This window comes from Corythoichthys intestinalis, chromosome 2 (assembly GCF_030265065.1).
Source record: "Corythoichthys intestinalis isolate RoL2023-P3 chromosome 2, ASM3026506v1, whole genome shotgun sequence".
Lineage (NCBI taxonomy): Eukaryota > Metazoa > Chordata > Actinopteri > Syngnathiformes > Syngnathidae > Corythoichthys > Corythoichthys intestinalis.
Window position 1 is genome coordinate 52,075,916 of NC_080396.1, and position 16,462 is coordinate 52,092,377.

Here is a 16,462-nt window from a genome sequence, read left to right on the forward strand (position 1 = left end):
TTCTGGTTGAATCTTTGACCACTCCTCTTGACAGAATTGGTGCAGTTCAGTTAAATTTGATGGCTTTCTGACATGGACTTGTTTCTTCAGCATTGTCCACAAGTTCTAAATGGGGTTTAAGTCAGGACTTTGGGAAGGCCATTCGAAAACCTTAATTCTAGCCCAATTTAGCCATTCCATTACCACTTTTGATGTGTGTTTGGGGTCATTGTCCTGTTGGAACACCCAACTGCGCCCAAGACCCAATCTTCGGGCTGATGACTTTAGGTTATCTTGAAGAATTTGAAGGTAATCCTCCTTCTTCATTATCCAATTTACTCTCTGTAAAGCACCAGTTCCGTTGGCAGCCAAACAGCCCCTCAGCATAATACTACCACCACCGTGCTTGACGGTAGGCATGGTGTACTTGGGGTTAAAGGCCTCACCTTTTCTCCTCCAAACATATTGCTGGGCATTGTGGCCAAACAGTTCGATTTTTGTTTCGTCTGACCACAGAACTTTCCTCCAGAAGGTCTTATCTTTGTCCATGTGATCAGCAGCAAACTTCAGTCGAGCCTTAAGGTGCCGCTTTTGGAGCAAGGGCTTCCTTCTTGCATGGCAGCCTCTCAGTCCATGGAGATGCAAAACACACTTGACTGTGGACACTGACACCTGTGTTCCAACAGCTTCTAATTCTTGGCAGATCTGCTTTTTGGTGATTCTCGGTTGAATCTTCACCCTCCTGACCAATTTTCTCTCAGCAGCAGGTGATAGCTTGCGTTTTCTTCCTGATCGTGTCAGTGACAAAACAGTGCCATGCACTTTATACTTACAAACAATTGTTTGCACTGTTGCTCTTGGGACCTGCAGCTGCTTTGAAATGGCTCAAAGTGACTTTCCTGACTTGTTCAAGTCAATAATCACTCACAAGAAATTGCTAATTCGTGTTGCTGTATGTATATTTTTGACCCAGTAGATTTGATCAATTTTTCTGTTAACCCATAATAAAGTCATAAAAGAACCAAACTTCATGAATGTTTTTTGTGACAAAGTATCTGTTCCAATCACTCTATCGGAGAAAAATCAGAGTTGTAGAAATAACTGGAAACTCAAGAGAGCCATGACATTATGTTCTTCACAAGTGTATGTAAACTTTTGACCACAACTGTAGAAACAAATGTCGAGTCAAATTTTACGTTGGATGTCGAAAAGATCGTGTGTCGAAGCGACCTTTATTTATAAAAAGTTTTTGGTGTTTACTTTGGAATCGCTAAATTCGCGGCCCTTTGTAACATTACGTGGATGTGCAGAACCGCAAAGTTACAATTTCTGATGAGGTACAAAATATGACACAACACTGGCCCAGCACCAACATTTAAGTGAGTTTTATGAAAAGGTCAGTACCAACGCAGATTTGAAATCGAACATGAATATGAACTCGACACTGTTTGTGTTTAAGTGGATAAAATAATTGCTGTCTGTGGTTCTAATATCAACTCCCCAATAATTGCTGCAAACTAAAAAAGAACTACAATAGTTAAAAAAAAAAATAAAAAAAAAAAAAACTACCAAATTTTTTTGAACTATGAGTTTTAGTTCAAAATGTTGTTTTATAAACAATGAACTGAACAGTTCATTTTTTAATTTTTGAACTGCAATTATAAGTACCGTATTGGCCCGAATTTTGGGAAGATAATTCATGTGAAAAAGGAAAAGCTCATGTAATGTAATGTATGCAATTCTACCATGTTTCATTGTGCGTCTTTAGCTGTATGGGGGACGGAAAAATGATAAGCATATGCTTCTCCGGTCTGCCCTTGTCTTTCTTCGGTTCTTCCTTCGGGCAAATCATATCACATCTTGTAATTGTCAATAGCCACGTTTACATGCTGACTTTTATTCATACCGATTCAAATCATTCCGAATGGAAATTTCACATCAGCTGTTTACATGTCACTTCATCTATTCCGATCCAGCGTTTACATGTGACTGCCTTTATTCCGAAAGGACGTTTGACAACTACCGTCTGACATGCGCAGATTGATCAAAACAAAGCGTCACGTTGCAAAACATGGAGATCGATCGTCAGATCAGCTGCTGTTTTAACTTTTCGAGTGGAAACAAAACTTCAGAATGATACGCCGTTCATTTAAAAAGTTGTGTGGGTGCGCTGTGCGTGTGCTTGGAAGCCATGTTGCAAGTGACGTTACTTACGTCACCAAGTGACGTCACCACGTCAGTACGGAGCATGCGCAGAAAGAACGCAACCAGACACCATTCCGCTTCCCTGTTTACATGATATAATTTTACTTCTAATCGGTTTGGGAAAAGGAATATTCCACCCCTGTGAATCGGAATGAAATTCCATTCGGTTTGGGCCTGTTATTCCGAATGAGGTGTTTATATGGAACACATTTATTCGGTTTGAACAAATATTCCGATTGTAATTGGAATATTTGGCTCCATGTAAACGTGGCAATAGATACCGATGATGATGACAATTCATTCATTCATTCATTTTCCATGCCGCTTTTTCCTCACGAGGAGGAGGTGCTGGAGCCTATCCCAACTAACCACGGGCAGCATAAATATTTTTTTAAAAAAATGTATATATATATATATGCATATATATATATATATATATATATATACATATATGTATATATGAGAATATAGGACGGCCCTGATTATAAGACGACCCCCTCTTTTTCAAGACTCAAGTTTGAAAAAAGACTTTTTGAACACCAAATTAATTTTTATACAGAAAATAATTACAGTACATATGAAACAAATGATTATAACAACATATTTGAGAGATGTTATTTTGCCTCAATGAAATCTTAATATCTGATCATTTAAATATGTAAACTAAAGTGCAATCACATTCGTAAATGAATGGCTTCTGGTTTTTGAAATGTAAATAAACCAATCTATTGTGATAAAACAACAAAATTGCAATAACTGCATTAACCATCAATGTGAAGTCTAACTGTAACTGTAGTCTTGAAACAAATCTAAATAAGGAAAAACATTGCAATAAAATAATGCAAACTGGTTAAACTTGAGAGTAGCTCAGATCTGTAATGACAGAACATCGCTTCAATGATATCTGGCGTCATCTAGCGTCGTGAATGGGTTTAATGTCGAGACCGCAAATATAAGATGACCCCCACTTTTCAGTCTTATTTCAATGCAAAAAACACCGTCTTATATTCAGGCCAATACGGTACTTCATATAGGAAATGAACTTTCCCAACACTGTAAGTCGCTGATGTAGTAGTAGTGGTACAATTGCCTGATATCAGCACAGGCACTGCGAGATCAATTCCCACTGAGAGTCATTTTGATTGTGTCTGTCTCTGTGTCTACTCTACGGCTAACTGCTGACTAGTTGAGGGTGTAGTCCGCCTTTTGCACAAAGTTAGCTGGCATAGGATCCAGCATCCTCAGACCCTGGAGGATAAGTGGTAAATCCAGAAATTCTAAAATTTGGTGGCGGCCTAACCGGTGTAAAATAAAATTCTGGAGAAGCGGTAAGTTAGTGTAAAATGAGGTGTTGGCTAAATAATTACACTTTTCAATACTTATCTGTCCAAGTGTAGATATTGCTAAATCCGATTCAAACAAAGGGAATCATATCACTAAGATGCTGTGCATGATGTCTATATTATACTTTATCGCTCAGTAATGGAGAGGAAATCAGAGTTATACTTCCATTCCTGAATTCATTTAGAATAGTATAATTATTTCCTTTGCTGCAAAACAGAAACTGGCTCAACATTGTACACAAAGGACGGGAGTTAGGCCAAATGCGATGCAATCTTGGAGAAGGCCTTTTAACACGCAATGTTTTGTTCAGCTCTGGATCCCCCAATAGAAATATAGCAAGAGCCTGCATTTCCTATGATTGTAACAAATACCTCTCTTATCAATTCACTGCCACACTATATTACCCAAATGATGAGGAGGAAATGTAATTATTCTTGAATAACCCTTCCATCCCTCCCCTATATATTGTATTTATCCATATTTGGGTTGCAGGTATACTATAGCCACTATCCCAGTTGACTGTGGCCAACAGGCAGGGTACAACGTCTACTGCTTTCCAGCTTTCAAATCACGGACAAACACCATTCACAGGCATCTTCAATGAAGCTACAATGCTTATTTTGGGGAAGGAGTGGTGGCCAGGAGCCATTCAATAAATGTGGAACACATGGAGAACATGCAAATCACACACCGGGAGGCCACAGCCTGGGTTCAAATCAATCTTATAAATTGTAAGGCACATGTGCTTGACCGACCATTACATTTTACCCACTTGAGCAACTATTACAAGATAATCCATTACTGCAACTCATTCCCATTGAACAGTAGGATACGATGAATAATAATGAGGAAAAAGTACAAACTCATTTACACAGGTCTGAATGATGTCAAGGTGAATGTGTTTTATTTTAATCCTCTCAATTTTGCATGATGCTTGTCTACATTATTCGCACATGAATACATTTGCAAGAGAGCATTACTGAAAATTGGCAACTGCTCACCAATGAAAACATCAGTGGGTCATGGCCTAGTATACCGTCTTATCTTTTTGGCTATCAGCACCTTCCCAATGGATTTGAAAGGGGATTATGTGCTTTAACTACAGACTTCCAGCTTTATTGGAATGTAGTATACATCCAATTCAGGTGAACAGTGTTGGAATTACATCACTATGGAGTTTTGTTTCGCTCTCTTTTAAGGAACCAAACGTTATGGCCACTTAGCTGTTCCATGGTCAGGTTGGCATATGGCTGCCAATAGAGTTGGGTCATTTGTATTCATTGTTGTTGTAGCAGAAAGATTAATTCTGACGTCTTTCTGACCAAATGCTTTGGAATCATCAGTATTTGCCGTGCTTTGTAATATAGATAGACAATAACCTGAGGCGTACTGAGAAAGAGAACAGTATTTAAGGAAAGATTAAAATGAACTGCGACTATGACCACTCAACTCCCTCTAATACCAAACCTGGAACTTACGGCAACAATAAGTCCGCAATTATTCAATCTAATTAATCATCCCCTGAGACAAAAAATGAGCAATAGTGCTATGAGGATTGACACTTATACCTCTGTAGAATATACCTATGACATTTAATTATAATCCATCATGAAGGAATCACAATTTTAATCTTGCAATTAATTAATCAATCTAATTATTCATCCCTGAGACAACAAATAAAAAAATCAGGGTCATTCTGATCCATCCATGAATAATGAAGGAGTTGCAGTTTTAGTTAGTCTCCTCCCATAAAAGATGCACAAAGTAAGAGGGAGCTTTCTCTGTGTGGTCCAACAGGAAGACCAAAGTAAGCAAGAACTTGAGACCTCCTTACGGGCAGTACAAGTCAAATATTATGCAATGATTACAATGCAATAACCGTTTTAATCACCCTTCGCCTGATTTAGATGATTTAAATCAAAGTTAAATGTTTATGGTTTACAGCACAGCAAAAAAGATGAAAATTGTCTCGATGTTCCATTATTTACAGTTGATATGTAACATGGCTCCTGTCCACAGTTAGCTGAGATACATTCAAGCACCCCTAACAAACTCTTGGATTAATGTCTATTGTCTGGGCACCACAGTGCATAATTTCAGATTGGTTAAGTGATGCTTTATGGCAAAATGGCTTGATGTTGTAGTTTTCCAATAAACATTTACTGTGTTGTTTTCTGGGGGCGTTTATGACGTAAGTGTGACAATAAAGTTGTTACACATGTCTAAACCAAAGAGGCTGTAAAAGGAGAACAATCCATTTTAACCACTTTAATGAGACCTTTTCAAAGCATCTTGAAAAATGGCATTCATTTCTCATTTAGAAACTATGCTGACAAATAAACAGCATGATAATGTGAATAACTAATAAAGGGAGGCTAAGGCAAAGAGAGGTTTTACAGTTTATGTTCATGTTCAGGTGCAATGAGTGTTGAAAATAATCTTCTAACTAGATTTTGAGGTACATTTCAGCTCCAGTTGTGTCATTGAAGTCAAGGCCATATTTTAAGATTTTTTTCTCTCCAGAAACACATCTACGATGCAAAAGATACAACTCCAGCAATGACAAGACTTACAAATACAACCGTCTGAAATGCAAATGAGTACAAGTCATTATTATTTATGACTAAACGACAAAGAACTATGTACAAAAAGTTAGTCACTTACCAACATCCACTATGCAAAGCTGTCCTTTTGTTCCGACATCACTTCATGCACTTAACAAGCAGCCCCACTTACCGAGGCACAAAACACTGTGTTGCAAAACAGGGTTAGGCCAATAGATAGTCAATCCTGATTCAAATGCACAGTGAAACATTTTGTGCTCACTGTTAATTGTTGTTGTTTTATGCAGCGTTTTTATGACAGTTAGACGAAAGGCGATTTTTTGAAATTTAGTGGCAAAAGAAATGGGGCACTTGCCTTTAATAGGCAACCTAGGTCAAAGATGGTGAACCTTCCACTTTCACCTACCCACAGCTGGCATAAAGGGTCAAGTGGGTACAGGTTTTCCTTCCAACTAATGAAGAGAACACCTTTTCACTAAACTGAGCACATATAAGTGTAATCAGCTGATTGCAGGCAGGTGCTGCTCTTTTCAGAAGAAAACTAATTGGTTAAACTGTCTGCGCAGTATTGGTTGGAACGAAATCCAGGAACCTCATGGCCCTTTGTTGAATTGATTTGACACCCCTGGTAGCCCTGTTAGGGACAGTGGAAGGAAGCCCAATATATTTTGGGAGAACCCATAGAAGTAGACTACACAGAAATGTTCCAGACGACGATCAAAAATTAATCCCTGCTACATCAGACCAATTCTTTACACAGTCTACAAACTGTTCAGGGTAACCTGCAAGAGGGATAAATGACAGTAACCTAATAAACAAATCATGGCCTTTGGAGGTAAATGCTCAGGCGTGATGAATGTGATAAATTAGTGGTCTGCCCGATAAATTAGTTTTCTTTTTTTTCTGGTGGCTAAAAGATGTTTCCATGGAGTGCTTAGTAATATGCATGGGAAAGGAAAGAAAAAGAACTGTTTATACTTTCATGGCACAATTATGTGAAGATTTATTTACATTAGGATTGGAGGGCAAATAGCATGATAACATCAGCAGACTGCTGACACAAGGTTCATTTTTCACTCATGGAATTATATCACATATACACTGTTTAAAGGAAAGCAAACTCAGGTTTAATTTAAATGGAAGTGTGTGCTCAGGTGGATTCTGTTATGAGGTCTGAATAGAAAAAATGGTTTTAGACTTCACTGAAAATTAGTTAATAATCATCAGTAAATTTATAAATGCAATATGTGGACACTCTATCAGAGTTGATCTTATTTATTTAATATTTTGAAGATATAATTAATTAACTGTCAAAACAATCAATCTTAGCTTTTACGAATAAAGCAGCATTTGATTGGTCAAAACCATCAGCAGCATCTGCAAGTCCATACTAAGAATATGCATAGACTTCATAATGTATTGACATGTCACATTCGCCATTCACTGCGTCACGCCTTCCCGAAGGCGGCCGTCCCACACTCGGCTTCATTTATTAGCAGTCGGTCACATGCAGTGATCTAACCCCGGATTTAGGTTGAAAAAGTACGAAGCTGTACTGCATACAAACAGGAAGGATTGTCTCAGGAGTGATTTGTTCGAGGATTCAAGGTAATTATTATATTTCTCGTACCATGCATGCATTTTGAAACATTGTGAAAAAAATCGATGGGAGAATTAAGCCGCTACAGCATTAGCATTATATTTAACAATATTTACGTAAGATAAATGCTACCTGCACATTTTATTTGCTTTTAACCAAGAATCGAAAATGTTTTACTTCCATGTATATAAAGAATTCAGGGATTTAAGCATCTAAGCTTTGATGGAGATAGGAGATGGAGATATTAATCGGACCTGCGCCCTGTGTCCTGTCAACACATTATGAAGTCTATGGAATAAGGTAGAAGAGAGGTTACAGACGTGAAACAGTGGGTGAGCAAACTGCAGCAAGGGAGGGACAAAAAAGTATGAGAGGTCATTCATACCTGTAAAAATCTGAAAAGAGAGAACAATGCTTTTTAGGGTCCTGAGCTGAAAGAACTGGCTCCTTATGTAAATGCAACAGAGCTAATACAGCTATTAAACTTTTAGATAAAGCAGAGGCTTTGAAGGGAACATTCACAATTTAAAACCTTCCAACCAAACCAATTTAAATCTTATACGACGCCATCACTTTTTATATGTTGACACTAGGTTTCTGTTGATTAAGCATTTAAAACAATAGTCTTATGCGAGTGCCAATTCATGGTATTTTTTTTTTTATAACACTGCAATGACTTTACCAGTAAAAGATCATAGACTGCAAAAAAAGAACTGGATACAACCTCACTGACGTCACCCATAGTCCTGATAGGCCTACATTCACTCTCCACTTCTCACTGCTCAGAACAGTGCCATGACACTTATTTTCCATCCGCATTCGTGAATCCCATATATGGGTATTTGGACAGGTACACCAGACGCCTGAACAACAACTAAAGGTCAGTTTGGCACTACCACACAAAGAATAAATTCATCCCCTTACCATGTCAAGAAACAATCATTTTACCATACAGACAAAATTCTAAGTTTTTATCAGGCTTTAAACATGATAATTTTAATACTGAAACAGATTTTTGTTTCTTACGTGGAGTTTCAATGTAGATGTTTTGAAGTCTGCCTCCAGTACCAGTCTCTAGTAGGCCTACTGTAAGACTTTAAACCCTTCCAATAATATTCCCACCGAAAATGACCCTTGGGGAAGAGGTAAACATCTCCCTGTCCACTTACTATACATGATGTATATCATAAGGGACATAAAATTTGAGTTATTACGTATTTATTTTCAATGAACCCATGATGACGAACAGGGTATTAAACACATATATTAGATTCCGTTCATTCAGTCAACTCTACAGCCGTCAATTGCCACGTTTACATGGAGCCAAATATTCCAATTACAATCAGAATATTTGTTCAAACCGAATAAATGTGTTCCATATAAACATCTCATTCGGAATGAACAGGCCCAAACCGAATGGAATTTCATTCCGATTCACAGGGGTGGAATATTCCTTTTCCCAAACCGATTAAAAGTAAAATTATATCATGTAAACAGGTAAGCGGAATGGTGTCTGGTTGCGTTCTTTCTGCGCATGCTACGTGGTGACGTCACTTGGTGACGTAAGTAACGTCACTTGCAACATGGCTTCCAAGCACACGCACAGCGCACCCACACAACTTTTTAAATGAACGGCGTATCATTCTGAAGTTTTGTTTCCACTCGAAAAGTTAAAACAGCAGCTGATCTGACGATCGATCTCCATGTTTTGCAACGTGACGCTTTGTTTTGATTAATCTGCGCATGTCAGACAGCAGTTGTCAAACGTCCTTTCGGAATAAAGGCAGTCACATGTAAACGCTGGATCGGAATACATGAAGTGACATGTAAACAGCTGATTTGAAATTTCCATTCGGAATGATTTATGAATAAAAGTCAGCATGTAAACGTGGCTAATGACTGCTCATGAATTTGTGAGCGCTGGATCGAAGTCCATCAAAAAAAAGATCTGACTGGGATGAATCAGAGACATACCTGCTTAGTTGAGTGACTCAACTACAGTATGTGTTTCATTTTAGGGGTTATGAAAACAACAGATATGCTTTATCTCTTGGGATATTAAGTGGACCTGACTGGGAGACTATAGGTCAGGCAGTCTGTCATTTGAAGAAATATCAATTGGAAACCACAATGTACAGTGAGCTGCCTAATGTACTTACTTAAACTCCATTTAGGTTCAGGTAAAGACCAAAAAAAGTTTTGATGATGAATGAAAAAAATGATTATAACAAATTTAAAAGTAACTAATCTGTTCATGCTTATAGCTGCACCAAATGCACTCTTTCAATTTTACCTGCCTGCATGTGTCCAACAAATTACTAACACGCATCCTCATCAGGAGTAAATACACTTATGTGTAAACCACCACTGCACAACAAAATAAAGCCCAAGTTCTTCACATTTCATCACTCATGGTCAAGGCATTTTTGTTTTTGTTTGCTGAGGTGTCAGGAGATTTTTCTAATAATGTAAAATTGGGGCCTTGATTCTGTATAGGTTGAGAAACAAAGGCATAGTGTGGAGGTACTGGATATGACTCAGAGTTGAGCTATCATAAGGAGTTTCAGGGGAAAAAAACAATACAGTGTTTGGACAATCTAGTTAAAAATCTGTGCACGTGACAGATGATTTTGTTTTTGTAGTTCAACTTTTTTCAGCTTAAGCTTTCTGTGTCAAACAAGTTCAGGTTGAATTTTTAATATACCGCTTAAATGATTTAATCAGTAAAAGGCGCTCCCAATCAGATAAATGCTACATTATGTACAGTTAAGTGTAAGGAACAGGACACACACACACTTACCATAACACGAGTTTTCATTGTATGCCGCAAGGTTCAATCAGCCGCCCCCACCATCAGTTTGAACCATAAGAGGGACTGACATGCAGCTGAAGAAGCTTGTTGGTGTTGCATATAAAGCTTGCAGTGTTCCCTTTTGCAATGACACTGCAGTGATGATGCAATTGGCCAAAATCAATTAGTCACTGGCTATGGGTGAGAACTGCTCCAGTTTCTCATGCATCATTTAACACTTATGACTGTAACCCCACTAATATGAACAGATAGGCATCAAAACTACACAATTGGTTTACATTTTTTTTTCAGCTCACAGTTGCCTTTTAAAGGATTGTTCACTACCTGCCAACGTGCTGCTTACTGTAAATTGTATTGAGTTGAGTTTACTGCCACAATTCAGAATCCGTATGTAAAATTTATGCTACTTAGTCAAAGCAAAAAAAAAAAAGAAAGCTTATATTTTTAAAAACTCGTAAGTCAGGTCACTTGTTCAAGGTGCCACTTTTTTTTTCAGATGACCAAATTGAAATCTTGGATAATCACATAAAACAACTTCAATCCATCCTTTTCATTTTTTCATTTATTATGTATTGTTTTTAAAACATGTAACTATTGATCCATTGTTGTCCGGATATTGCTTTAAATTCTCCTCACACTTACTATCGAACACATATGAAAACTATATAATTTAGGAAGTAGCTCTCTAAGCTTTACCTAACTTTAAATAATGCATTTGTTGTGATGTCCTCTCCACATCCTGTCATACATGTCCCCATAAGCACATACTGTACCCATGCAATGTCTGTGAGAACAGAGCTGACAAGACAGTGCACAATGTTATGTTTGTCTGACCGTGAGACTTGTTTTTTCAATTAGACTTTCTGTTATGTTTTTCTTCAGGCAACAAGTTCTCCTACTGCCACGCTTGCTTGCTGGTCGCTGGGGTCTGGTGCTATGCTAGTGTATTTGCTGTGGGGCCCTTGTCAGGCTGGGGAAAGTACGGGCCCGAGCCATACGGTACAGCATGCTGCATTGACTGGCACGCACCCAGCCAGAACTCTTCAGCTATGAGCTACATCATCTGCCTCTTCTTCTTCTGCTACATTGTACCCTGCATGGTCATCTTCCTGTCCTACATGTTCATCTTGTTGACTGTCCGTGGCTCCCGCCAAGCAGTGCAGCAGCACATGTCTCCTCAAAACAAGATTACAAACGCCCATTCACTTATTATCAAGGTAAGTTTCCAGTACTCATTTTCTTATAATCTCATATTCTACGCATATGTTATACTCACAAAATATGAGATACTTGACTTTTGGGGGAAATTTCAGGAAGGACCTACCAAAAATGTGAAAGTGTGCTCATAACCTCTACTGTTGAATTGTAAATAGCCAAATGTTGAATTGCAGTTTGCTAAAATTCACATCAGGTGGTCAATTCATAACGACATCCATATGTATCCTCCAGTCGCTATGTATTCCGTGGCCATGTCCTGTTCAAAGCCTTGAAATGGAAAATTCTCTTGAGCGATTGTTAGTCGCCATCTCAATTCAAATTCAATAAATTTTATTTATCCCTTGGGAGAGTTCCCTCAGGGAAATTAGTTTCCAGTGCCCATACAACACAGCAGCAAAGATAAAAGTGTAAGGTGCAGGATAGTTAAAAAACAGCTAGAGTAAAAAGGATTAAAAAACATCAAAATAAATATAAAAATGTAATAAATACAGTACGCTGCTACTACTTAAGAGGTACAATACAAGAATAATAACACCAAGCAGACACTAGCAGGAAAACCAAGTCACAGAGGTGCTAAAGTGCTAATAGCGCATTACTGTCCCTCGCCCTCCCACCTAAAGTGGAGTTGTGGAGCTTAATAGCTCGTGAGACAAAGGAGTCTCTCAGTCTATTGGTTCTACACCTGGGGAGGAGCAGCCTATTGCTAAAGGAGCTCCTCTGTGCACTGATGACAGCGTGTTGAGTGTGACTAGCATTGTTCATAATAGCCAGGAGTTTTCTCATAAATCTCTCTACCACTGTCACCAGAGAGTCCAGGGTCATGCCGACCACAGAGCCCGCGCTCCTGATCAATTTATCCAACCTGTTGGAGTCCCTCTTGGCTATGCTAACCCCCCAGCACACCACGGCGTAATACAAGGCAATGGCCACCACGCTCTGATAAAATATCTGCAGCAATTTCTTGCAAATGTTAAAAGATTGCAGTCTCCTTAAAAAGTAATCTGCCCAGGCCCCTCTTGTACAAGTGATTTATGTTGTGAGACCAGTCCAACTTTTTGTCCAACCACACGCCCAGGTATTTATAGTCTTAACAACTTCCACCTCATCCCCCTTGATCACCACTGGCTGTGGACACTGCCTGGATTTACCAAAGTTAATGACCAACTCCTTGGTCTTAATGGTGTTGAGCTGTGAGCAGTTGACATTGCTCCTGGCAAAAAAAGTCATCAACGAGACCCTATATTCCTCCTCCCTGTCATCCTCAATGCAGCCTATGATGGCTGTGTCATCTGCAAACTTCTGGATGTGACACAGCTCCGAACTGTGGCAGAAGTCTGAGGTATAAAGGGTGAAAAGAAGGGGGGCCAGCACTGTCCTCCGTACTGCAGGTCACAGTGTCCGACGTGATATTCCCCAGTCTGACAAAAGTTAGATAATCCGAAATCCAGGACACCAGATCGGGGTTCACTTGTATCCCCCCTAGCTTTTCCTGAAGCCTAGGGGGCTGGATAGTGTTAAAGGCACTTGAGAAATCCAGAAAAAGAATGCTCACAGTGCCACCACCTTTATCCAGGTGTAAGTGGGTATGATGAAGAAGATGTAGGATGGCATCCTCCACACCAATGGCTGATTGATAGGCAAACTGAAGGGGGTCATGAGCATGCACCACTTGTGGCCTCAGGAGGAGCCGGTCCAGAGTCTTCATCAGCTGTGATGTAAGAGCCACCACTCTGTAGTTGTTCAGCTCACTGGGCCGATTCTTTTTTGGGACTGGAACGATACATTATGTTTTCCATAGGGTGGGCACCTTCCTTAGCTGTAGGCTGAGGTTGATGAGATGCTGGAGTGGTACACCCAGTTCAGCAGCAGAGACCTTGAGCAGTCGTGGGGGTACCCTATCCAGGCCTGCTGCCTTCCTAGGGCAGAGCCTCTTCAGTTCCTCTATGACCTGGTTGGGAGTTATGCAGGGAGGAGACGGTTTGAGGGGGGGTGGAGGAGGAGAGGACAGTGTCATTGACAGGGAGCGCAGCTTGCAGTGTGGATTGGCTGGTTGACATCCGGGGTGGTCAAACCGGTTAAAGAAGTCGTTGAGCCTGTTGGCTTCCTCCCAGCTCCCACTCACTGGAACCGACTTAGTCCTATGTGCTGTGATGGTGTTGACATGATCCCAGACCTCCCTCATGCAACTCTCCCCCAGCTTCTGCTCCACCTTCCTCCTGTATCTATCCTTCACATCCTTTGGACACCTTTTCGCCTCCTGTTGAGCTGATTTTATTGCCTCTCTGTCCTTACTCCAAAAGGCCACCTTTTTCCTATTCAGGACTGTTTTGACCTCTTGAATCACCCAAGGTTTATTATTTGAGTAACAACGTACAGGTCTAGTGGGGGGCGACCACATCCAGACAAAAGTTCAAATAATCTGTTATACAGTATGTCTGCCCCTCAATGTCCTCACCTTGTGATTTTAGCACCACATCCCAGTCTGTGGCTTCAAAGCAGTCAGGGCGTCCTCCACTTCAGGTGACCACTTCCTGACAGAGCGTATTATAGAAGACTGCCTTTTTACAAGGGGGGTGTACTGTGGTTGTAGGTGAACCAAGTTATGATCCGACTTCCCCAATGGTGGTAGCGGGGTGGATGTGTATGCTTCCTTAACGTTAATGTACAATAGGTCAATTGTCCTGTTGCCCCTTGTTGGACAATCAACTGCCTGATGAAAGGCAGCCAAGGTAGAGTCCAAGCAAGCATGATTAAAATCCCCTGAGATGATAACCAATGCCTCCAGGTGTTGTGTCAGAAGCCTCACTGTCACTGAGCGAATCTTCTCACAGGCAGTAGCCACAACAGCGCGCGGTGGAATGTAAACTCAGAGAGCGATAACGTGACTGAATTCCCTTGGCAGATAGTTCGGCCGCAGACTAACAGCAAGCAGTTCCAAGTCGCGACAGCATATGACATTTTTGATAGTGACATGACCTGCGTTACACCAGCCGTTGTTAATGTACAGTACATGATGAGTCCCCCTCCTTTGCTTTTTCCGCAAGCTTTTGCATCTCTGTCGGCTCTCACCACAGTAAACCCGGAAATGTCAACGTTAGCATCCGGTGTCAGGTGAGTTAGCCATGACTCTGTGAATATGTACAAACTGCTTTCTCGATAAATCCGCTCATTTTTTAGTGCATACAGCTCGTTGATCTTGTTCAGCAATGAGTTTACATTCCCCATGATTATGGAAGCGATCGATGGTTTAAAGCGCCTTGTCCTGACATCACGACTACCAGTGCTAAGCTAAAAGCTAGAATGAAAACAACCTCTATATTTCCTCCTCAATTCAGCTGGTATCTGGTGTGGCACCCTGACTCTTGCCTGAGTCTTTAAAGCCAGTAAGTCATCCCGTGAATAAACGAGACGATCGGCTCCCGGTAGTATTGGAAATTTAAAAATATCCACTTGATGGAGAAGAAAGAAAAGAAAAAAAACACATGGTGTGTAGAGCAACTGGAGCAGGCTGCCGCCCTTAGCGTCATTAACCACATCTTGGTCTCATGATGTAAAATTTAAATTACCATAAATAAGAGGAAAGGTTAAATATCAAATGACTGAAAATAAATTTATTGGTCATGTCATGATCTTAAGGCAAGCAGAACAGGAGCGAGGCAAGGTGGACTCAAGCGCAGGGAACAAGGAGGCAAGGTAAAGGGGTCAGGTGCAAAACTAAATGTGATTTAATAATGAAAATACTCATTTACAACAAAAAAAAGTGCAACCAAAAAGTATCAAGGTAAGGGAAACATGACCGTGGCAACAACGTTAGGCAAGACAGAGACCATGACATAGAGAGAGACCAGACGATCAATAACCACAAAGCAACTAAATATCTGAGCGCATGAAAGGACAACAAGAAACACCTGGGGAAACAGGTGAAATTAAAAGGCGATCACACGGACAAGAAAAAACCAAGAACCGGGGAAAAAACACTAGGGCCAGGAACAAAACCAAACAAAAGTCAGATGCCAACAGGTCAGTTAAGGAATCCAACATCATGCTCTTTCGTTTATTATGGGTCAGGTTGTGAAGGCCTCAGCTTTAGCAGAGAAACGCAGAGTTTCTCCCCTGAAAATAATGTTGGTTCTGAGGCCTCGTTCCGACAGGATGTGCCCTAACACAATGTCCTAAACCAGGAAATCTCAGCAGAAAGCTGTCCGGCATCCAAGAAGCATCCTATTTAATGTGGAGTAGCATTGATCCAGCAGTCTTGTTCTTGCAGTCAATAACCACAGCTCATGAGTATTGGCAAGGTTGGGAACGTAGATAGACCAGTAAACCAAGAGCATTGCCTGTCAGCTAAATGTAGGTATTTTGTTCATAAAGAGCTGCACAATCAGTAAAAATCGGCAGCCTGGGAAAAGACTAATACTTACTGGAAAACTTACTGATTTGTGAGCAATGCAGACTAAACTGGCACTGGTCGCAAACGGGGGCGGTACCCAATATTACCAGAGAAACATCTACAGGATTTCCTTGAAGAACACTGCTGTATGCCCTCTCCAAGTCAACAAAACGCTTGTAGAAGCTGACCCTGCTGAGGGTGGAGAACTGGTCCCCTGTCCCATGGCCAAGCTACAAAACCACACTGAGCATATTATACATATATTTATATTTTTATAGAGATGAACATTAAACAGTCGAGTTTTTTGGTTAAAAGCCAAAAAAAAAAAAAAAAAAAAAAAAACCCGACAG

General features: G+C 40.2%; 1 protein-coding gene across 4 annotated transcripts in view; it reads left to right on the top strand.

Annotated features, from left to right (window-relative positions):
• The window catches only part of opn7b (opsin 7, group member b), a 66,962-nt gene that overhangs the window by 47,036 nt on the left and 3,464 nt on the right, over positions 1-16,462 (top strand). For all 4 annotated transcript variants that reach the window (XM_057830066.1, XM_057830068.1, XM_057830067.1 and 1 more), the window contains exon 5: positions 11,387-11,721. In XM_057830066.1, the coding sequence (XP_057686049.1) occupies positions 11,387-11,721 (335 nt within the window). The remainder of the gene's footprint in view (positions 1-11,386; positions 11,722-16,462) is intronic.